Source organism: Notolepis coatsorum (assembly GCF_963971535.1).
Source record: "Notolepis coatsorum genome assembly, chromosome: 19".
NCBI lineage: Eukaryota > Metazoa > Chordata > Actinopteri > Aulopiformes > Paralepididae > Notolepis > Notolepis coatsorum.
The window spans coordinates 41,886,226-41,911,041 of record NC_140183.1 but is presented as its reverse complement, the minus strand read 5'-3'; the positions used below and the strand labels follow the sequence as shown (position 1 = coordinate 41,911,041).

At 44.8% G+C, this 24,816-nt stretch overlaps 2 protein-coding genes across 5 annotated transcripts; both read left to right on the top strand.

The window, feature by feature from the left end:
* The first annotated feature begins 292 nt into the window (after window positions 1-292).
* Window positions 293-4,378, top strand: LOC311246112 (uncharacterized protein). Of its 2 annotated transcripts, XM_084336192.1 has the most exons (5): window positions 293-488; window positions 855-959; window positions 1,181-1,366; window positions 1,781-2,416; window positions 2,950-4,378. In XM_084336192.1, exons 1-5 carry the CDS (start codon window positions 443-445, stop codon window positions 3,879-3,881), a joined length of 1,905 nt encoding a protein of 634 aa, XP_084192318.1. In that variant the 5' UTR covers window positions 293-442; the 3' UTR covers window positions 3,882-4,378. The 2 variants fall into 2 exon arrangements, with proteins under 2 accessions (XP_084192318.1, XP_084192319.1); XM_084336193.1 differs by lacking the exon at window positions 855-959.
* A 395-nt stretch (window positions 4,379-4,773) lies between these two features.
* Window positions 4,774-23,841, top strand: notchl (notch receptor, like). 3 transcript variants are annotated; one of them, XM_084335769.1, is made up of 11 exons: window positions 4,774-4,982; window positions 6,131-6,272; window positions 6,457-6,789; window positions 9,047-9,267; window positions 11,473-11,818; window positions 14,317-14,492; window positions 15,681-15,742; window positions 16,345-16,474; window positions 18,997-19,094; window positions 19,673-20,004; window positions 21,065-23,841. In XM_084335769.1, the coding sequence occupies exons 1-11, from the start codon at window positions 4,928-4,930 to the stop codon at window positions 21,576-21,578; spliced, it is 2,409 nt and encodes an 802-aa protein (XP_084191895.1). In that variant the 5' UTR covers window positions 4,774-4,927; the 3' UTR covers window positions 21,579-23,841. The 3 variants fall into 3 exon arrangements, 2 of the variants coding, with proteins under 2 accessions (XP_084191895.1, XP_084191894.1); XM_084335768.1 differs by having other exon boundaries at window positions 6,128-6,272; XR_014620761.1 differs by lacking the exon at window positions 21,065-23,841 and having other exon boundaries at window positions 6,128-6,272; window positions 18,605-19,094; window positions 19,673-19,719.
* Window positions 23,842-24,816: the final 975 nt, after the last annotated feature.

Sequence of the window (24,816 nt, the reverse complement as noted above, 5' to 3'; positions counted from 1 at the left end):
TGCACGCACAGAGACAAAAAAGGTATGCATCTTCTTGTCTAACTACAGGGAAGATGTTAAATAAGCTAATTTCCCAAAATAGTGGAGTTATCCTTTAACCAGTTTGTTAGGAGTAACGCGATTGGCGCTGAGAGAAACGTCAGTGGCCAATCAGATCGCGCAAACCGAACGCGGAAGTGAAACTCCGTTGGGGAAAGAATACTGGCAACCCGCGTATGTAATGCACTTTTAACACACACACACACACACACACAAACCTAACGCGCATGCTCGGACATGGCAGCTGCCAGTGGGAAAGCTTCATGTCCGACAGTATTTGTAAAATATAAACTGAATGCATTGCACTGACAGATGTTGGGATGCATGCAGCGCCGCCTGCTAGGATGATAATGGACTAAACTGTCAGTGGGCACAACTTGATTTGTGAGAAGTCTGGATCTGGATGGAACCGACGGGTCTACGAGACGTTTTCAAATGCTTTACATTGTGTAAGCACCTATGCTGCGCCAACCAAAAATATTTTGATTACACATTGCGATGCAATGACATTATGACACCGAATGTAAAAAGAGGGATTTCGCGGAATTAATGATCTATTCTAACGTTACACGATACATTGATTTACCTTGTTGACAGCTGTATGCGTACAAGGCCTCCTACTATGCGGAATCACTTTACTTGGGTGATTCGCATGGCATACAAAAGTGGATGAAATACATACGAAAATAATTATAGTAGATTACCCCGCAAATGTATTTGAGACAGTTTCGCGAATCTATTAATAATAGGCACAACTTAACATTGTATTTTCTCCTTGATGTGGTGTGTGTGCTAATAACACAACATATTTGTAGCCTTTGCAGCAATGGAGGATATTGGTCTAGCTCCAAAAGCTACCAATGATCCTGTACATAGGCCCACTGCCACCGATACGTTTGGGATGCACCAAGTTCAAGAAGGTAAACTTAGTCGAAATATACGTTCCGTAATACTCGGAAGAAACATTGATTGATTGATTGGTTGAAAACTTTATTAACAGATTGCAGAATGGGTACAATACAGTACGGCTCAATACACACAATTGTTAAGGGGATGCAGACCAGAGAAAGACTTTCGTCTTGTTTACATCATGTTGGTTAATGATAACACCTAACATGCCACATGCTCTTTATTTTCCTAGAGCACGCACCACTGAGGCACAGACACCCCAGCGACACAAACAGGAAGTTTGATTTGGAGAAAGATGGGCCGTCCAGAAAAAAGACCAACTCGGTAATTGCAGAACCACTGATGGTTCCTATGTGCCCACCACCACACAAGCCTGTCCCTGTCCCTTCAGTCACGGCTGGGGGGATGCGCCAAGACGGTACGTACTTGATAATAAAGGCATTATAAAAACAACAACATGTTTAGTATAATCTTTTTTTCTTTTTTGCATACTGATACCACAGGGGTGTGTCAATGACAGAATGTGTTGTTTTTTGTCCAATGGCCCACATATAAACTTTTATCAAGATTTGAGTCCAGAGGTGATGCCCACAATTTGCAGTATTTCACCACTCTATTACGCTAACACAGGAAGATGTCAGAACTGAGAACTTCAGTCAGTCATTTGGAAGTTTTAAGTTGTGCACTCAGCAAGGTATTGGATTGTGGGAAATAATATTTAGTGGTAGCAAAATTTGTCCAAAAGTACCCATTTAAGTACCACAGCCTCTGCTATTTGATGCTTGATAATTAACTTTGAACTGAAAGACAATACATTCACTTGTCTTCACAGCACACCATAATGGAAACACTGCTGTGAGGAAGGCAGGGCCTGCCAAGAAGAAATGCAAAGCCAGAGTTGCCGAACCATCGAATTGGAAACAAAACAAGCAGAAACAACTGAGGATGGAGGGGAAGTCGTACATAAGCAAACGAAAGAAAGACGGCCAGACGGTGACCAAGAAGCCCAGGACAATCGGACTGCGGTGCACCTCGAGCGCTTGCAAACGGGCCTCCAACCGGTTCTGTAACGATATCGGCGACGACGGCAGGAAGCGCCTGTTCGACGACTTCTGGCAGCGCATGAACTGGGCCCAGAGGAAGGTGTACGTGGCCGGGCTAGTGGACCGGGACCCGGTGGAGAGGAACAGGGGGGCGGCGGGCGCGCAGTCACGGAGGACGGTCTCACTCCGGTACCATCTGAGGATCGACGGCAAGAGGAAACAGGTGTGTAAAAACACCTTCCTCACCACGTTGGGGATAGGAGAGTGGTCCGTGCTCAGCTGGGCGCAGAAGACCGTGGCGAGTAAGAGTGAATCGAACGAGAAGGTGGCAGAAAAGAGGCCGGCTGTGCGGTGCCCAGAGCCGGACCCCCCTCCCCCCACGGTGACAAATGCAGCGGAAGTAGATCGGGATGCAAACCAGGAAGGTAAGTGGCGAGGGTTAGGGTTAGGGTTAGGCTGAGGTGGAGGAACCCATCGACATTATGGGCTTAGCGTCTTCCCCAGAGTCAGACAAGAAGATGGATACCAAGCCTATCTTAGCACAAATGAATGGAAGCGGATACAGACCAGCTAGCCTAGGTCAGGCTTACCTGCTCTTTGATCCACCACTCTCCTTTTGACCAGTACGTATACCGTGTCATATTTTGAATGACACTAGTACGCAGACACTAGGTAATGTGCCGAAAGACAAATTGAGTGGTGTGTTGAGGTCCTCTATATCATAATTTTAGTTTGCCTGGACCCCAGTGGAGTCTGATCCATAGTCTGGACTATGATTGAGCTTTTAGGCCGATGTCAGATAGAGCAACAACCCACACACACACACGGAGACCATTGTTCAGATATCAGCCGCGCTACATGCATTGCAAGTTCAGACTAATTAGTGATCACTGCAATACACACCAGTGTATGACAGTAATGAAATGTGAGCGTTAATGCCGTTCCCTTCTCTCCGCAGAGCACAGTGAGTCTGACGCAGAGCAACAGAGCACCGAGCTGGAGGACGAAGGGCCGGGCAGGAAGAAGTCCAGGGTCGCCAAGCCGCAGACGTGGAAGCAAAACAAACAGAAGCAACTTAGGATGGAGGGCAAACCGTATGTGAGTAGACGGAAGAAAGACGGCACGAGCGTGACGAAAGAGCCGAGGAAGATGGGCGCAGGGTGCAAGTCGAGCGCGTGCAAGAGAGCGTCCAACCGTTTCTGCGCCGACGTCAGCGAGAACGCCAGGAAGCAGCTGTTTGACGGGTTCTGGGAGCGCATGACCTGGACTCAGAGGAAGGTGTACGTGGCCGGACTGGTCGACCGCGACCCGGTGGAAAGAACCAGGGCGCCGTGGACCCAGTCGAGGAGAACGGTCTCACTGCGGTATCATTTGATGATGGACGGCGACAGGAAGCAGGTTTGTAAGAGGATGTTCCTCTCCACTCTGGGCGTTGGGGAGTGGTCCGTACTCAACTGGGCGCAACACGCCGCCATGGAGCAGGCCGACGCGGACGAGGCCGACGCTAAGAAGCGGTCGCCGAGGAAGTCGGCGAAAGCCTCGGAGCACGTGATCCTGAAGGAGTATCTGGAGAGCTTACCGAAGGTTCCCTCTTATTACTGTGGAACCTCCATCTCCAAGCTGTTCCTGGAGCCCGTGTTCTCAAATATGACTGAGGTGTACAGGCAATACAAAACCCACTGTTTGGAGAAACAGACCGCTCCGCTCTCTCGCCAGGTCTTCTGTGCCGTGTTCAAAAAAATGGATTTGGGCCTCTGCGATCCCAAGAAGGACCAGGGCTGCTCTTATAACACGCCAGCAACGGGGAACTTGTTTAATGAGCTCTGGGAGGAATACTGCATGGAGAGGGAACATCCGTCTGCGCGGCCAGAGAAGCTTGGCGAGTCCTAAAGGACGGAGTTAAAGATTATTCTCGAATAAACATCAGCTGTGTGTATAAATGTATTATTTACAACATGGTTATATACGCTGGTAAGGTGTTGCATGATGCAAACACAATGGACATTTGGAGTCAAAAGGAATTTGCCAAATTAACTGTGCTGTGTAAGATTATGATTCACCATTGTCATAATAACGATACGCCTCCATTGCCTCGTGATAAATAAGACATGTTTCCAGGCACTTCAAGTCACACCGGATCAGAGAAAAATGTAACAATCTTGTAGTAACTGAAAGGCTATTTCAGTTCAGTTGATTAAGTGCTATTGTATGTTACAATGCTCATATTTTTTGTAATGGGGGAGAAAAAAAAGTTTTATTCTTCCCGAACATTTAACATGTTTTTTTATATAATTGTTTCACAACCAACAGTAACGGTTCATGAATAACATGTATGTGTTTTAACCGTACTAAAAATACATGTGTGTCATTTTGGCACCTAAAGAAGTGATGTGGCGTTTCATTAAAGTTCATGTGAAAGGTCCTGTTGAAACTGCGATAGCCATTCGCTTCCTGTGACATTCTGAATATTAGAATAATGGGTGTTACAACCACACACACATAAAAAAAGAAAATACAATCTAAACACACACAGTATCACGCACCACAAATACACAATTGCTCATACACACGTACACGCACGCCCGGCGCCTATTCTTCTCCTCACAGTGGCAGGAAGTTGTCCAGATATCCGCAGGGCTTCTGAAAAAGAACGAGTGAACAAAGTGGGCCGGGTGCTTGTATTAGAAAGTGTGTGTGTGGAGGGGGGGGGGGGGGGCACTTCAGACAGAGATCGTTCACACGGTTCCATCGTGAAACACCAGCAGGAGTCCAGTTGGACTACAAAGCCACAGAGGAACCTGGTTGATGGTCACTACCGACGTCGTGGAGATCGGAACCAGGCTCGGCTGAATCAGAAGATCTTTACCCAGACTGGAGGATACAGCCGGGAGGACGAGTGAAGGCCCTTTTCTTCAGGGGACCAGGTTGACCCCAAGATGCTACTCGTCGTGAGGATATTTGCACTGCTGGGCTTGAGCAGGATGTATGAAGGTGAGTTTGTCATCTTCTCCGCTCACACGAGTGTGTGATACAAAGTCATCTGTTGTAAAAGTGTACCTGCTGCCTGAGGCGCCACTACTTAACCTCACTGCCTCAATGGGTTTGAGTACCTATTCTCCATAGTCATCCTAGTTAGTCATCATTTCTCCATGGATATTGTTATTGAGTTAAAAGTGTTGATGTGTGATGTTGTCATGATGCTATATAAGTATTGAATACATCAATACAATGATGAAAAAAAATAGCTTTGTCAGGACATGTTAACAACTATGACCTTGAAGTTGAACCTTTTTCATTTTCATCAATTCACTAAATTGTATATTTAATACTTCCTGGAATATGTTCCAACTCTTAACTTGGTTACCCTCAAACAAAATGAATTTGTACAGGACCATTTATAGTTTTGTGGATCCGTGTGAGATTATGTGGGAAATCTTTTTTTTTTTTCAATTGTGACCCTGAATTTAAAATGTTTGAAAACTGATTCAGTTACTTTGAACAGCGTTCTTAGGCTTGTTCACAGGTTCTGTTGTCTTCATTTTGTTATCGTCATTGTTTCACCCTCCCTCATGTATCAGCCGAAAAGACCCCTTTGCTTTGGCTGTCGGCGAGAAAAACTGTAAAATACTCAACATGTCTAATTTCAGCTCCATTGTTCATACTGCACTATCTGCTGTTATGATTTTATTGTCCTGCGCACACCTGCCAAGTCCATTGTCCCATTACATTCCTTTACACCATGGTGATGACCTTTGACCTTTATCAGGTCCCAGCCCACTCCATTTCCTGTTGCTATTCGCCTCTTCTGGAAACTTCCTGTTTGTGTCAGGCCTATTTCCTGTTCCCCTTAACGGTCCCATGTCAGGACACACCTTTTATGGCTTGGCTCACAGTGTTATGAATGCTCGAGTCGTTAGTGCTCTTCAACAATGCGTGATTTGAACATCTGGGTCAGTTCCACAATCAAGGCTTCAACTCATTTTAAAAACAAGCTGTATAATCACCACAGCAGCCTGATGCAGCCTGTCTGCATCAACAAGCTGTAGAATCACAACAGCAGCCTGATTTTATTTAATTTTTCTCCTGCTATTTTGTTTATTATTGTGTGTGTGTGTGTGTGTGTGCACGCGCCACAGCAGCGTCAGGTGACCCATGGGGCCAGTGTCCCGTCACCAGACAGTGTAAGGACAAGTTTGGAGACGGGTCCTGTGACCGGGAGTGCATGGAGCCGGAGTGTCTGAGGGACGGCTTTGACTGTGTGAAGGACAAGGGCCACTGCAAGTAAATCTCTCAACCGTCATCCTTCATCTCTATTACAGCCATTGACTAGAAGCGTTTTCACCTCATGATCGCTGGATGTTTTGATTCCGAAAAGAAGACGATCTCTTTGCTGTTCTCTCATTCTACCTTCCCTCCCTCTCTCTCTCCACATCCCTTTAATTCCCACTGGTCTCGTCTGTCTCAGTCCTGGCCACATCCAGTACTGTCGCGACCATTACTCCAACTCTCACTGCGAGCTGGGCTGCAACAGCGCCCCCTGTGGCTGGGATGGCAGCGACTGCTTCAGGCACCAGACCCCTCTGTGGGCTAAAGGCACCCTGGTCCTTCACACCCAGGTCCCCCTGCAACGTGGCACCTTCTCCAACAGTTCCCTGCTCTGGGCCCTCAGCGTCCTCCTCCGGACGCCACTCAAGCTGCGAGGCACCGCCCCCCTGGCCACCAACAGGAACATATTCACCCTTGACCCCCAGCAGCTCGCTGACCTGTTGGTTCAGGTGTCCTCTGTCGATTCAAACGGGTAAGCATAGGGCTACGTGTCTGTGTTAATAGTGGTATAACTGGGAGTGTCAGAAGTTGTGACCATAGTTGTACCTTTGAGTTACTGGAATAGAAGGAGGTAGCCTCTTTCTCATTCAATTTGCTAGAACACTGTTCTAGAATGTGTAAAACTTTAAATCAAATCACTTGATGTGTGAATGTGATATATCACCAGAAAGTACACAAACTACAAATGTACACAACGCGAGAGGGGGAAACTAACACCAACTTACCATTATAAGTTGCTAAAGTTGGAAAACACTGTTCCTCTGAAAACTTAAAACAGATTCTCATCAGAGGCACTCAATAATGGTTTTAATTCAAAGTTGAATACACTCTTCAGAAAGATCACATGATGTGCAATATGAAGGGCCCTCAAAACATTTTGTGTCAAGAAAAACTGATACTGTACTTGACAGTTAAAGAAACGGAGTCAGACAAGAAGATAAATACCAGTTTCCAGTAGAAAGCTATCCTGCTGCAAGCTAGCCTAGCTTAGCACAAATGAATGGAGGATATCGACTAGCTAGCCTAGCTGTTGGCCAATAACACCTCCCCTGCTGTTTTAAGCTAGGCTAATGGCCCCTATCCACTTCCATTCATTGTACTAAGCTAGGCTAGCTTGCAGTCAGATAGCTTTCTACTGAACGCACAGAGAGGAAACTGGTATATATCTTCTTCTCTGAATGTGGAGAAGACGGTAAGCCCATAATGTTGGTGTGTTCCTTTAAACCCATAGGGATTCCTTGGCATAGCTCTGGATAATGAGTGTGCTTTGGCTATGAACAGTCTGTGTATGAGAAAGGACTGCTGCCCCGTGTCCTGTATGTAGCCCAGGCCAGCCCCGCTATTCACTGCTGCTCCGTGTCCTGTATGTAGCCCAGGCCAGCCCCGCTATTCACTGCTGCCCCGTGTCCTGTATGTAGCCCAGGCCAGCCCCACTATTCACTGCTGCCCCGTGTCCTGTATGTAGCCCAGGCCAGCCCCACTATTCACTGCTGCCCCGTGTCCTGTATGTAGCCCAGGCCAGCCCCACTATTCACTGCTGCCCCGTGTCCTGTATGTAGCCCAGGCCAGCCCCACTATTCACTGCTGCTCCGTGTCCTGTATGTAGCCCAGGCCAGCCCCGCTATTCACTGCTGCTGCCGTGTCCTGTATGTAGCCCAGGCCAGCCCCACTATTCACTGCTGCCCTGTGTCCTGTATGTAGCCCAGGCCAGCCCCACTATTCACTGCTGCTCCGTGTCCTGTATGTAGCCCAGGCCAGCCCCACTATTCACTGCTGCTCCGTGTCCTGTATGTAGCCCAGGCCAGCCCCGCTATTCACTGCTGCCGTGTCCTGTATGTAGCCCAGGCCAGCCCCACTATTCACTGCGGCTTTGTGTCCTGTATGTAACCCAGGCCAGCCCCACTATTCACTGCTGCTCCGGGTCCTGTATGTAGCCCACACTGCTGCTCCGTGTCCTGTATGTAGCCCAGGCCAGCCCCACTATTCACTGCTGCTCCGTGTCCTGTATGTAGCCCAGGCCAGCCCCGCTATTCACTGCTGCTCCGTGTCCTGTATGTAGCCCAGGCCAGCCCCACTATTCACTGCTGCTCCGTGTCCTGTATGTAGCCCAGGCCAGCCCCACTATTCACTGCTGCTCCGTGTCCTGTATGTAGCCCAGGCCAGCCCCGCTATTCACTGCTGCTCATTCCTGCTATTTGTTCTCACCTACCTTTGTTCATACCTACTTTTTACTTTTTGAATGAGTTTATTGAGAGAAAATAAAAATAAAATAAATAAAAATAAATTATAAGCAAATAAAACAGGTGTTTCCTAAGTGGTCCCTGTTGTCAGAACACCAAGTGACGCATAGCAAAGAAACAAACATGGCTCAGTTTGACAGTTGATTATTTATTTTGCATATAATCTAATCTCTAATCTCATACAAGTCCAAAAACCCTAAACCGTTCTGCAGACATTAATTTAGCTTGACAGTTATTGAGTAAATGAGTTAGCCACCGATGATGTAATTGGGGACATTGAATCTGTGTGTTGTGTATTAATTACACCTCAATTAAATGATAAGGTATCCCTATAAGACATCTACATAATTTCATGGTGCTGTAATTAAGTGCCCCTTTAATAACAACACTTATTATTATTAATAAATGTGAAACATCAACCTAATTCTACCCTCCCCCTCCAGGACACGGGGCTTACACAGGAAAATGTCTCTCTCTCTCTCTCAACAGCTCCATCCTCTTCCTACAAGTGGACAACAGGCCGTGCTCCCGTCTGCCCTCGACCTGTTTCCCCAATGCCAACGAGGCGGCCAGCTTCCTGCGCGCTGCCACGTCACTGAGGCGCGCTGCGCTTCCCTCGCTGCCCGAGCTGAAGGACCTCGTCAGTGTGAGAGGCGTCCGGGAGGAAATAGGAGGGAGAGAGGAGGAAGAGCTGGTAGAGGAAACCAGTGGTAGGTTAAATTGGGCCTACTGCGTGCGTGTGTGGTGTGTGGTGTGTGTGTGTGTGTGTGTGTGCACACTCTGTATTTGTGCTTTGATGCACACACACACACACACACACCAGAACACATTTTAATTTCCAAGGTACAGATGATGTTCTCTGTCACACCAGCCTTACGGCCAAGTGATACGTTTAACGATACAATGCAGCATTTATTTGACTAAATAGATGTATGTAGATGGAAAATAAGCTAAATAAGATAAACATTTTATGTAGAGTAATTATTAAAAGAATAAATAATAATAATACATCCACAGGGCTTTTAAAAAGGTGTGGAATAAATAGCTTTTCTCCAAATAAAATACTGATTCATGAATTTATCATAGAAATTTTTTTGCGGGTCCAAAATGAATGTTGTACTTCCCATTTCCCCACAGGGAATGCACCTGATAAATTACATGCTGGTGCTCTAGTGTGGCATCTAGTGGCTAATGTTATCTATAGCACCTTTAATTTCCCATCATAACTTAAAATATAAGTACATTTTCCTCCAATATGTTTGCAAAAATTGCAAATGTAAACACATCATTTACAGTCTAAAGATGTATGTAAAACTGGAGCAGTTACATACCGTCAGTCCTTGTATCAAAGGCTCGAATAATAATTTAAGACTGAAGAAATATGACGTATTCAATCCAATATATCGCTATGTAAACAGAGACGGCAGTGGCAGGACAACATTCACAAAACACTATCTTACCGGGTAGCGTGAATATTAAAGGCAACCTACTTGTGTTCAGCTTTTCGTTCAGCGTTTCCCTGATTGGCCACACGGCCACGTGACCGCCCTAGCACACGCCCTTATCCGCGCCGCGCCGCTCTGTGTGTTGTTACGCGGCAGAGAGGACGCGGCAGAAAGTATGATATTTGAACATCGTCCCCAAAATGAATGGAAGCGAAATAAAGAGAGCTTATTATTAATCAGTCAGCAGCCTCCAGCGATGTTATGACGTTACAAACGCGAAATAACATTATACATTATGCTCCGTGAAATAAAGAGAGCTTATTATTAATCAGTCAGCAGCCTCCAACCGGCGAAATAACATTATACGCGAATTATTACATGGCGTTTTCACATTCGCCGAAATGCTTGCTTGTGATTGGTCAATAGCCCCCCGACAGCGGTCATTATTTTTCAATAATGACCGCTGTTTTTTCAATAATGACCGCTGTGCGCAGCTGTTCGCAATCAAGCCCACTGACACACACTGTTTCAGTGCAATTAGACACTGCCGGTGTTCTGCCGGCGATGACGGGGGCGGAGCGACGAGCGGAGCCAGAACACAGCGGAGCGAACAGAGGCTGCCCGCGATAATAATAATCACTTTATTTGGGCTGACAGAGCCACAGAACAACTGCGATTTGTCAAATGAATTAGGTATATTGTTAGTAAGTTAGCCATGTAATAAGCGGGATAATGTATAGCTTTACTCGGTCATTGTCGCAAAATAATTGACCTTCACTGACGTTTAAAACACCTCGCCGAAGCGGCTCGGTATTTTAAACTACGTGTCGGTCAATTATTTTGCGACAATGACCTCGTAGCTATACATTATCCCTTACATAACATATAACGTTACAATTCAAAATCGTCACAGCAGTATAGTTTGTTTATACTTCAGAAGTATGATATTTGAACATCGTCCCCAAAATGAATGGAAGCGAAATAAAGAGAGCTTATTATTAATCAGTCAGCAGCCTCCAGCGATGTTATGACGTTACAAACGCGAAATAACATTATACATTATGCTCCGCGAAATAAAGAGAGCTTATTATTAATCAGTCAGCAGCCTCCAACGGGCGAAATAACATTATACGCGAAATAACATATAACGTTACAATTGTACAGTTTCGAGTTAATCAGTCAGCAGCCTCCACTGATGTTATGACGTTACAAACGGGCGAAATAACATTATACATTATGCTCCGCGAAATAACATTATACACTCTGCTGCCGCGTTCGCTGCGCGCTTCATTCATTTAATTTGGGACCTTGCAGGGACCTCTGCTGCCGCGTTCGCGGCAAAAGGGGGCGGGGGGTCGTGGCCAATCAGAGAAAAGCTGAACACAAGTAGGTTGCCTTTAATATTCACGCTACCGGGTAATCGTTTCTCACACAAATGTCCCTTGCTCTCTTCCCCCCCCCCTCCCACAGAGGCGACTCCCACGTGGATATGGGCTGTGATCGGCGTGGCGACGGGCCTGGGACTGCTCCTGGCCCTGGCCGTGGTCCTGGTGGTGAGACGGGTGAGGCGGCAGCGGGCAGAGAGGGAGTGCGGCGATGACGGGGTGAGACACCGGTCCACAGCGACGGACAACAGCGACGGTGGCGGAGGAGGAGGAGGTGCCAAGGCCTGGGCACAGCACACGGGCCGCCGGGAGCAGAGGGTCCGGTCCGGGAGGGAGAAGGAGAGGAGCGGGATGAGGAAGAAGAAGAAGGCCAAGGAGGCTGAGAAGAGGAGGAGGAGGGAGCCTCTGGGCGAGGACGCCATTAGAATGCGGTGAGTGGGGGGTGTGAGGGGGATGTTTAGTCTGCCACTGAAACAATGATGTCAGTTGAGATATAGAATTCATTCTGTACAATGGCTGCAGATATAAAACGCCTCCAGTCCTTCCTGTGTTACAGTTACAGAGACGGAGAGCTCATTTGCACCTGGTATTATTAACACGATGGATGGATGTCTTATCTGGATTATGGGGAAAACATGTGAGGTTTAAATGAGGTCTTAACACTTTCTGTGCCATTAACGGATATATATACGTGTTTCGTGTTTGCTCGCCAACCGTTGAGTGCCAATAACGTATATATCCGTTTTCCTTTTTTTCCGATTTTAATATCCTATACACTCTCACGGACCTCTGTGTTACCATTGGAACTTATTCTGAGACCCCGAGAGTGCAATACCGGCCGAATCCTGCTAGGTGGCAGTATCGCCTACCCTTTGAAACCTTATTTCACACTGTGTGTTACATTGTATATGGTCCGGGCGGAGAATTTAGACTAAGCCAAGTGAAACGTTTCTTTCGAGCAACTTGGAACGCGTGGAACACACTTGATGGATATTTTGTGCCATTTCATGTCAGGGACCCGATGGACATCAATACTGGAAATCGCGATCAGACAATTGGAATATTCATTTTGGGATACCTCCTAGTAAAGGTAAGGACTATATGACATCAATCCTACTTTGATCCAACAATGATTTTACATCGATCGCAACGATCGACGTATGTAGTATTCAAAACATATGCCGTTGCTGACGATCAGAGCATCACAAAACACCCCCCCCCCCCCCCCTTTGATGCATTCATGATGTAACATAATACCTATTATATACGTTTGATTTGGAAATAGTAATGTGTCCAGGTGAGCAACGCGAACGACTTTAGCAAAATTCACATAGTGCTCCATAACGCAGCTTCCAGGAATTAGCCCGGATCACTCTGAAACTATACAATATTCACCACGGGATAACACATGAAAGAATTAACCATTTTTACATGTTGGACGAGAGATAGTGACTGTCAAATGAGCCATAGGATATTCTCCATAGCTATAATATAGAATATAGATATAGCTCTGCAAACATCGTGACACACAGTGAAAATGCCTATCTTTTAGCGTGGCCCACGGACTACAGGATGAGGATAACAGCTGGCGCTGAATGAGTTAATGCCACTCTTTCTACCCGTCTGTTTTAAAGGTGCTATAGATAACATTCAGCCGCTAGATGTCGCACTAGAGCACCAGCATGTAATTTATTCAATCGGGTGCATTCCATGTGGGGAAATGGGAAGTAGGGAGGGGATTATATACCTGCAACATGTAAACAACATTTATTTTGGACCCGCTATGATTTTTTTTTATGATCATTAACTCATTCAACTCCATAGCCATGCCCCATCTCTGCTCTCTAGCGCCAGCTTTCCATTCCCTATTTTCATGACATTTCACAACCTTTGCAGATCTATTGTATATTCTATATTATAGCTATGGAGAAAATAGTCTGGCTCATTTGACAGACACTATTTGTAGTCCAATATGTAAAAAAGAGTAAATTTTTTCATGTATACGTTCGCATGTTATCCCGTGGTGAATATTGTATAGTTTCAGAGTGATCCGGGCTAATTCCGGGAAGCTGAGTTATGGAGTGCTATGTGCTATTCATCTATCGTTCATGATGTGAAAAAGAAATACATTTTCCATCCATCCATTCCCGTTTTATACCATGGTGAATATAAGTATGGTTTTAGAGCGGTTTAGGATAATTTCTGGGAGGCTAGTAATAGCCTGCGACGTGTATTATACTTAATCCATTGGCATTTCGTCCCTACACACGCTACAATACAAAATTCAAATGCATATGATCGGTATTATGTTCCATCATGAATGCATGAAAGGGGGGGGGGGGGTCGTTTCTGATTAATTGATTGTCAATAACGGCATTAGTTAGTACAACAACATACGCTGATCAGGGCGATAGCTATGAAAACAAGGCACAATCAAGCTGAAATTGACGTTAAATTGCTCTTACCTGTGGCCGGTGGGATTCCAAAAAGAATATTCCAATTATTTGATTGCCATCTGGTAGATTGTATGTCAATTTGGCCCACGACATAACCCACCACAGCATAATGAATCGGGGGTCCAGAAAACGATTCAATGCGATCATCAGGTGAAGCCCTAGGTTCAGGTTACTAGAAAAGTCCGCCCGGACCAATATAATCGACCCACAGCCCAATACACAGAGTTTCAAAGGATGTGCAATACCGGCCACATCCTACCAAGCGGCGGTTTTGGACTTTTGCGATCTCAGACTCATTCCCTATGGTAACACCAAGGTCCCTGGATGAATAATGAATATCGATCGAAAAACGATCAAATAACGTGTATATATACGTGGTTACCGTTCAAAGGATGGCGCCCAATAACGTATATAATTGTTGTTGGCAGAGAAAGAGTTAAGTGTTGCCTTTGTCAACCTTCCTTTCATTCCAGACCTCTCAAAAGGGACCTGGATATAGGAAGTGACACAGACTTTACCCAGAGTTCCATGGAGGACATCAATGCACGATGCTCCAGACGTCAGGAGGACCCCTCTATCCACGACCACAGGACCATGGAGCAGAAACACTATCGCTCCGGCCACTCACAGCCACACAGGCCAGTACAGCGTAAGGACCTCACTTCCTGTTTCCTCTCCCTGTTTAGCTTAGCTTGAGTAGGACTGTACACATACACACCATTATTGTTCCGTTGCAATGGGGAAAGTTCACAACACAATGTAGCTATGGCTGTTTATCTTTTTAAAGGGGAACTATCTTATAAATGGCCTTTTTGAGTGTTTAGCATTGTTTCCTAGCTATGTGAACTTATATTAATATGATCTATGTCTCAAAATTCTCATATTGGCGCATTCTTCCAATTCTCCTCTCACAATATTCACCCTCACTGAACTGAGTCGTTTGAAAATGTGCCTATATGTGATGTCATATAGTCACTGCTGCATGTTAATGTTCAGCAGACGGCGCAGGCCACAGTGGTTTAGGTGGCACCTGCAGCTGCGGCTGCAAAACAGCTCGAGATCTTGAGGTAGAAAAATGCTGTTTTTGAGGACTTGATTAGAAATACAAAACAATGAATAAAAAAAAATATATATATTACAGAGGTGTTCCATAGACTCACAGGAATTGTGTAAAAGTGCCCAAATAGTGAAAAAAAGAGTAAAATAGTTCCCCTTTAACATAAAGGTGCACTATGCAGTTTCGTAGGAGGATATTTGTTTGCAGAGCCTGCAAAAGACATTTTCTGTAATTCTTAGAATTATTCTATCTTGTGTTAAAATAAATGAAAGGCACTGTGAACGAAACGTAAGCCTAGAATATGTTTGCTAACATATTTATATATGTTTCTATATTACATATAGAATTGCGGGCCCTGCCTTTGTAAACGATGTCTCTCAAAAAACAACATAGTGCACCTTTTAAAAGGTAATTTAATCTATAATACATTTAAATACATGTTCTACTATACTTCTGTGTAACTGATACTCCAAGGAAGATGTTTGTTATAGTGGTTAGTTCATTAGATATTTGGTTATTATAACACTTTGTTTTGGTTTGAATCCCTCCCCCCAAAAAAGCCCCATTCTCTGTACTAACTACATGAAACAACTTAGCCTATTCATTTGAAACTACATTTTCCAAACAGAATTCCAGCACCCAGAAAAGCACAAAGCTCACTCATACCTGGTCCAATTGATGCCAGATGATACAAATATATATATATATATAATTATTTAATGCTATAGGTTGAAATGAAATAACCATGATCCTCTTTAAATGTCTCCTGCTCCTCCTCAGCTCCACCTAGAGGATGGGAGAGAAGCGCCATCCCCCCTCCACTCCTCAGTCCTCCTCAGCAGGTGTGTTCTTTCTCTCTCTCTATCTCTCTCTCTCTCTCTCTCTCTCTTTCTCTCTCCTCTCGACTCTCTCTCTCTCCCTCCCTCTCCCCCCTCTCTCTTCACTGCACTCTTTCAAATTGGCACAACACAACAGTCTCAACATGGTGACTGTGGCAGTGGGACTGTTTGTCTTCACCTCCATCGCTCATGTTCCTGACCGTTTCAGAGCACAGCTGATTAATTTACCCTCTCTATTTTTACCTTTAATTTTCATTGTTTTTCTCCTCTCTCTCGCCCCCCCCCCCTCTCAATCTGTATCACGTTATATGGACTATAAAGAGGCGGGTTGTATGTTCCATTCAAGAATTGGATTCCCTTTCAAATTCGAATTATAACTTTTTAAATGTATTTTCTTCATCATTGTAATATACAAGTTATTGAGAAGCAACTGAAGATAAATACAAGCCATTATTGGCCAATTCAATTATGTAGAACAGAATGAATTGAAAATCATTGTACATACAAAGGGTTAAATTAAAAACAAACTCAAAATTGAATAAAAAATTGTGTTTCGAGAATCCTGTGATAACATTACTAATCATGTTACCCTGTTTTGTGGACAGACAGCCCCAGTGCAGTGGTGCGGCCCGGATGGCTCAGTGGTTCTGATCCGAGCGGTCCGCAGTGGACTGGACAGGGTGGTCCTGGAGCTGCTCCGTGCTGGAGTTCCAGTCAACAACACTGATCACACTGGTACTGCCTCACTGTCCCACCCAATATGCCATGATTTCAAAATGAAACGCCTTCCATTTTAACCATTTCACTGCCACACTACAGTTAACCCTTTACTATCACTATAACAGGTTAATCTGCTGTCGTGTGGCAGTGAAAGGGTTAACCTTCTGTGTATTGTTGCAGTGAAAGGGTTAACCGTTTGGTAGTGCGGCAGTGAAAGGGTTAAGACGCCTCTCAGATTTGTCAGATTTGTGATTTGACTCCATCCAGAAATATTGGACTGTTGTTTTGATTTTTGAGATATTGCAAGTGGAAATTATAATTGGTTAGCAATGCTTGTCAGAGTCAATGGGGGCCCAATCTAGGTCTCTGAAAAATCATATTCAAAGCTTCAATCAGTGATTTGTTTTGACTGTATATCAATGTGGAGTATATTCACATTAGGGGTGTAACGGTACACAAAAACCACGGTACGGTACGTACCTCGGTTTTGAAGTCACGGTTCGGTACGGGTTTTCGGTACAGTGGGGGAGTTTGGCTTTCCATGTTCCACTCAGGGGTGCAGTAACTAATTGTACTTGTAGGGCTGTCAACGAATATTCTATATTGAAATTAATAATCAACTTGTAAAGGAAAAAAATAATAATAATATTATATTAGATTGTGAAAAAACAGCCCCCGGTGGGCGGTCGTTAGTGGTTAACATACTGTTGTATTTGTTCGGTACACAGCCGTTCGGTACGGTACGGTACACACTGAAGCGGTTCGGTACGGATATGTTTACCTTTACACCCCTAATTCACATAACGTCACGGTGACCAATCGCAGCCACTCTTATTGTCTGGGACCAAATACGGCCACGCCCCATTCCCAGTAAAAAGTGGGAATCTCTAGAATGGGTTTCGGGCGACGCTGTATACGGAAGTGACGATAGACAACACTTTCTGTTGTCAGTAGATGGCAGCATTGGTTTAAAATTAAAAGGTGAAAATGTTGAAAACTACATGAATACATTTCCCAAGATCCTTAGCACAGGTCACTGGGATGTGTCTATTCTTCGCCGTGATCTGAACAGCGGTAAACTATTACTGCAACCTCGGTATAGCGACCGCGAATGGTAAACTAATTATCTTAACAAAAGTGCGCTGGTAGCGTTACATATGTTGTCTAAAGGGGGACATATGGTACAATTTAAGATTTTAATGATAATCGGCATATAAAGGACAACATAAAGCATCGTTAATTTGTAAGAAACCTCAATGAAAACGGTAATACCGGTATTCGCTATTATTATGAAAATGTGCTAGAATCCTATAAAAATGTGGGCGCATTTGGTCTACGTTCCGTTACATACTATGCACATTGGAATTTTCCATCCCCAGATCAGACTCTGTATGTATGTGAATATACTCCACATTGATATACAAACGATATACATTTTTCAGAGATATGCACATTGGAATTTTCTTAATCCATAACCCACATTACCAGCAATTTTCTTTTTATATTTATCTGTATTCTAATGTATGTATCAAGAATGGATGAAAACATGTGTTTTTTTTGGGTGGTGGGGCTGCCCATTTGTACACGTTTGGATCACTGATTGGGTTTTAAAGACCTTCTCTATAGTTATTACGTTGTGAAACAGTTCAGAAGCTGTTTGGAAGGTGCTGCCTGTTTCAGAAACATAGTTTGGGGTCCCCATTGACTTCCACTAGCATCGTTAGAACCATTTCTAATCCTTCAAACCTCTTGGGTGGTGTACTGACAGTAACATATCAGAGAGGTTTCTTAAAATTATTGGATTATCCTTTTAAAGTAGCAGTCCGGAATGTCTGACTCAACGCGCACAATAAGACCCGACCATTTCTGTTTACAAAACGTGCCACAACTTCAAATCGCGACAGGAGCAAGAATTGAGGAATGCTACTTTAAAATCTCTGCTCGAAGGGAAAGTCATATAATTTCTGGAAAGTCACACCAACACCGTGTCACGACAGCGGCTTGTGAACAAGCTGTTGATTCTTACTTGCACACTGAGGGGTTGAGTAACCGGTGTAACTTAACCCCGTTTCTCTCACGTCCCCCTTTTTTGTGTCCCTTCCCTCCTGTTCTGATGCCTCCCCCTACACCTCCTCCTCCCTCCAGAACCTCTGTTGCTGACCTCTGACTCTGACCAGAATTAATGTGCTCTGGTGCCCAAGGCTCGGGTGGATGGACACATTAACTTTGAAGCTTGGTTTCCTCTTTCCCTGGCACTCTCTTTCTTTCTCTTTCTCTTTCTCTCGCTTTTTCTCACTTATTTCTCCCTCGTTCGTCCCATGCTGTTCCCTTCCTTTATCTCCTTCTCACTTGGGCCGAGACACTTATCTTCCCCTCTAATCGCTCCATTCTCTCCTCCTCCTTCTCCTCCGCCTTCTCCTCCTGGGCTTGACTCTGTTGTGTAATGGTTGTTCACCGGCTGACTTACTCCTTCCCGTCTTCCCCTCAACCTCCCCTCTACTCCGGATGCGCTCCCTCCCTCCCTCTCTGTCTCCCAGGGCGGTCAGCCCTCCACTGGGCATGCTCGGTAAACCACCTCTCCCTCACGAGAACCCTCGTTCGCTATGGCGCCGCAGTGGACCTGCAGGACAACAAGGTGGGATTTCAATGTCACCGTCTTTGGTTGATCTGTTTGGTTATGAGGGGTGTAACCATTTTCAGAATCCATGATACAAGTAGAGTCAAGTCAAGTGTTTCTTCAATGGAGGCAAATGGAGGGGACAGTTCTGAGGTGGTCAGGAAGGGCATTCCAGAGGCAAGGTGCAATAGAGCCGAACGCTCGATCCCGCATCATCTGTAGGATTGGTTGGACTGAGTAGACCTAGCTTGTGGTCGACATCTTTGGTCCTTGCTATACAAACCATTGGCTAAAGCTTTGACCTTGGTCTGTGATCTTTGACCGGATCAAATTCAACAGTGCAGGTGCTTTGCTGTCCTGTCAACCTATCTGCCAAGTTTGAGCGAAATTGGTTAAGAAATGTTTTTTTTTTTTTTTTTTTATCACTGTGATGGACAAAACACACACACAGATATGAGTGATTACAATACCCCTTACATGCTTTGCACACAGGTGTAATAACAGTATACATTAATAATAACATGATAACTACAACATTTACACCCACTTTGTGTAGGACACTTCCACTCTTCTGACTCCACCCCTTTACTTGATAGGGTGAAACGCCTCTGTTCCTCTCCGCCCTCCATGGTTGCTATGACACTGCCAGGTTCCTCCTCATTAACGGTGCCAATCTGGATCTACATGACCGAAGGGGGCGGCGTCCGACCGACGTGGCCCAAGAGGGCATGCAAAACCAGGTTCTGGAGCTCCTGTTGGCTCACAGGATCCAGAGAGGTCCTATGCCTGTGGAACCGGCCAATGACACGCTGTGGGAGGAGCGTGCCCTGATGTACTCTCCGTGGGTTGGATCGCCAGGCATGCCTGGGAGAAGTGCCTCCTTCTCTGGGGTCATTGGGCATCGAGATATGACCCCACCACCTCAGAGGTATGGTTTTGAGGATATAACGCATGCAAATATATTAACACTCATTCATGATGTGATGGAGATATGTACTGTAAGTTAGCTGTTGATAAAGCCATGAGCACTGAGCAGATCATGAATTATTAAAGGTCCCCTGTCTTATAAATTGCCTTTTCCAGTGTTTAGCATTGTTTTCTAGCAATGGGGGTTTGTATCAATGGGGTCTGTGTCTCTAATTCTCATTTTGGCGGATTGCTCCAATTCAGTTGAGACAATATCCTCCCCCAGTGAACTAAGCTATTCTGAATTTCGCGTACCTGTGACGTCCAAGAATTCTCATCTTCATAATTTACGCCCCCTCTATTGTTGTAGCCACACTCAACCATTCGCTCAACAACAGAGCGAGTGGAAATACTGACACTTCCTCAAACAGGTTGACGTGGGGTGCCGACAGAGAGAGCAGAGAACGAGCGAGAGGGAGAGAGAGAGGGACACGGAGCACCCCACACACTCACACACACACTGCCGACACACGCAGTGGGAAGCACTTGCATATCACTGTCAACCTGCTGCAAAATATCATTGCGCACGCTCCCACGCGCGCGCCTGTATTACGATCCGTGCAATAATATTCACAGGGGTATATATTGTCATTTGAAACAAGTTACCAATGCATTGTCCCATGGGATTATGCCTCCCTGCGGCGAAATTAATTAGTATCCCCCTCAATCTCTCTATGTCTCTGCCAGTGCAGACTGTCACTCAAAGCGCTTATGGGCGGAGCCCAGCCCAAAACAGCATGAAATCTTGAAGTGGAAAATGCTGCTTTAGAGTACTTGATTAGAAATACAAAACAATGAATTTTTTTGAAAAAATATTTACCGATGTGTTCCATAGACTCACAGGAATTGTGTAAAGTTGCCCAAATAGTGAAAGGAATAGCAAGACACAGGACCTTTAAGACTTTTCAGTCCGCTCATTTCCATTCCAGAAAGACTTACCAACCTCTCTGGCGATGCATCTCAGCATGGACAATTGAAGTACATACCAATCTAATATTTGTATCACCCTCTTGTCTTACTAGTGATTGGTCAATGGGCAGAGTGCAGTACCCCTCCCCCCAGAACTGGCGACCACAGCTCAACCAATCAGCAACAGCTCTGGTGCCTCCACGAGTCATGGGCCGTTCCCCTCGGCCAATCAGCACCTTGCAGGAGGTGACCTCGGAGGACGAGGATCGCGAAAGGTTACTGGAAGCTCCCAGAGCGGTGACACCTCACTTCCTGTCACCCCAGCCTGCTCCCCGACAGCGCTCCTTCTCCTGCACCCAGCATGCACTGCAGCGTCGCTCCAGCGCCCACCTGCCTGAGCCCACATACGTTGTTGTGACAGACAAAACGACCAATGAGCCCATAGAACGAGTGATTGTTACCCCTCCCACAGATGCTCCCACCCAATCAGATCGCCACACAGTAACAGATAACAGTGACTATCCCAGCAGAGCTGAGCCATTTGCAGCGAGTGCCACGAATTCAGAGCAGAAACCCAGATGTGAAAGGCTGAACAACGCTACTGACTCAACCCAAACAGCCTTGTAGAGGAGAGGAGCGGGAGTCACATACCCTTAAAACATTGTCTACCGCTATGTCGTCTCCCATCCAACGCATTACATGAACGCCAAAGAACATAAGATGTGAAAAGGTTGATGATTTACCAAGCGGTATTTAAGCAGGACTGGGAGGCAGCGGCTTTTGGCTTAGAAGTCTTTGTGGGTCCAAAAGGTTGTGCCCAAACCCAAAAAGACCCGGAAGTGTACTACCCAGAACCGGACTGGACCTGTTTATTATTCAAAGGTGAGACCAGGAACCACACAGACCCGGGAAATGCTGGACCCGAACCCAGTCGCCCCCCCAGGAGACACAGACCTGATCAGAACCAGTTTCACAGTTGCTTGCTATAAGTTGCCAAAACTACATTTTGTGTCTTACCTCATTTTAGTAGCCTTCTCCCCTAGTGCTGCCTGACCGTGACACATATAATCCATCCAATCCTTGCCAAGAAATTTGGTAACAAAAGTAAATCTACATTTTCTGTTATTCTTCTTGCTAATTGAAACAGCATGGCTAATCCACTCGTTATTTTGGCTTAAGTTCATTGCCACGGCTGTTTTGCTATCATCTGTGCTGCTACTGTATATTGTAGACCGACCTCTGCTCTCTGTCCCTCCACCCTTCACCTCCTGAGCAGAGTCACCCTCTTTTCTCAATCCTCCAATCTCAACTGTTGCTTCCCTCAGCAACAGTTGTGATGGGAGGATCAAGAAAAGAAGGCGGGTCAATTATCTGATAATTTAGTGCCATCTTGTGGCAACAGTAGGAGCAGGATAACTCAACAAAATTAAACTCATATCGATCACCATTTACTGCCGTGAGACGCCGCACTTCCATGCATTTCTCTCATAATCATTTGACCAGCTGACCATAATAAAACACAGACCCGAACCTGTACAGGTCCCGGGTCGGGTCTCGGATCCTAGGGCTTGGGTAGACCCGTGAAGACCTCTATTCTGGTTTACCATGCCATGTTGTCTGAAGAGGAGGCCTGGCAACATGCTGTGACAGTAAGAGGAAGAGGGCCCCAAAATATCTCGATTAACCACAATTCCAGGATATTTATGAACCTCCAATATGCATATATTTGGTTATTTAGGGAATATGCACTTCTAACTGTATATTTAATCAAGTGTTTGTTAGATCCATGGCAGATGAACACAGAGGTCAATGGAGCTCTTTGAAGTGACCTTCCTACAATGGACAAAATCTCAAACCTCTCGGGCGAAGCAACAGATGGAGGATCAAGAGGGCGGGCTTGAGATGGGTCAATTACCTCACCTATCCTTGCTTTAAATCTGGGCTTAATTGAAATGTTACTAACTATCCTGATGTCCTGGTAGACGCTCGTTGGGTGCGGGAATCCTCGTCTTTGACACGCAATTAGAAAAAAACACAATGTCGAGTCTGTCACCTGCCGTTGGGTGAAGTTCCTATTTAATTGAAGTATTTAACAATACATGTGATGAGCCAAACAATAATTTCTGCATAATGCTGTTAATAATACTGAAAACGAGCGAGGGTATACGTGCGTGTGTTCGTGCGGTAAAAACCATGAGATCTCTCCGTCACCCATACCTAGATACCTTGATTGACATAGCCACACCTGTGCCTTTATTCAAAACCCATGCGCTCCATGCTGCCACCCAGTGATGAACTTAACAAACTACAAACTTAACACAAAAACTCAAATAGCTCCTATACACTAACGAATAATTCCAACTGTGGGATAATTTCAGGACTCTAATGGTATAAAGTAGTTATTGGAGAATGATGTTTATTAATTGAGTAAGATAATAAGAGTGCTTTGGGCTCTTGAATGCTATGAAGACAATTTTACCAGTGTTAATGTCTAGATGATTGCACCTGTCACTAAAATTATACTATCACTGAACAGCAATCACAATGTTGCATAACATTAGCCATGGTATTTCGAACATCTTGAGTATTATTTGAAATATTATAGCCTATTTAACTTGCATTTAGTTGATATTGTGTGAATATTCTGATCTTTTACCAAATACATGCATATTGTCTTACCATGTAGTAGCTCATATTCTGCTTGGCGCAGGTATATATATTTTTTTAAATACAATTGTATGATTGTGCATCATTGTCAATGTCACTACTGATGCATGCAATAAATTGATTTTTAAATGAAAATTAAACTACATTGATTGTTTTGAAATGAAAGTTCACATAAATCATAATTTCAATATAGGCCTAAACGTTCAAGTGCATGTTATCCAAACATTTCACTCTACCAATCAATTCATAAAAAAAATTATATTGAACTTTTGTAATCATCATATAAAACCTATTAAGAAATAATTGAAAATGAATATTCCATCCAATGAATTGCAGTTTCTATTTTGCCCTGTCAAGTCAAGAGATGTATTTGTCACGGCATACAAGTATACAATGAAATGCGGGTGGTCTTGCCCGCAACGATGTCGATGTGCAAATAACATATTGCTCTGCTGTACAGCATCAGCCTGCAACATCCACTGTGCCTATTCTGTATCCTACACATGTGATCCTTCAGGTGGGCAGAAAGTCTATGTGTGTGGGGGGTGGGGGGCATTCCAAATGTGACAAACTGTCAAGTAGCGAAGGTGTGAGATAATCAGATGTAAACTCAAATAAACTCATAAATCGTGGGACTTGAAATGTAACCTATACCCTTTTACCTGATGTTATAAATCAGAGATATGATCGCTTATATATCACAGAGACTAACATAGAAAGCAGCACAAGACTTAGCCTTGCTGTGTTCCTCTTGGGGGTCACATTTTATTTACTGTGCTTGGAGTAGTTTGGAGTCAAACATTTTCAACTGGCATTTACTATAGTTTAGAGTTAGAAATTGGCTTCATGAGCAGTGAGGTGATGGGCTGGGAATCTCTCGCTGACTGCTTTCCCGTGGCAAAGGACAGGATGAAGATCATCTTATTACCTGTTAGAATTCTAACCTTGCTTGACATAATAAAGTGGTGCTACCGCGAGGGAATGTGGTTCCCATTGGCACATGGCGCCCCTAAAGCTTTGACACTGTCAGTCGTGAGAACGTTTTTCTGCAGTCGCCAACACTTGCTAATATAGGCAAAACTGACAGACGCCTGCTAGCTTCTTTCACACACACGCCTTTAGGAGCACAAGACAGTGACAACATGCTTTGACACCTCTGAAAAGAAGCGAGCAGCATTGACGATCCTGGTGTTATGGT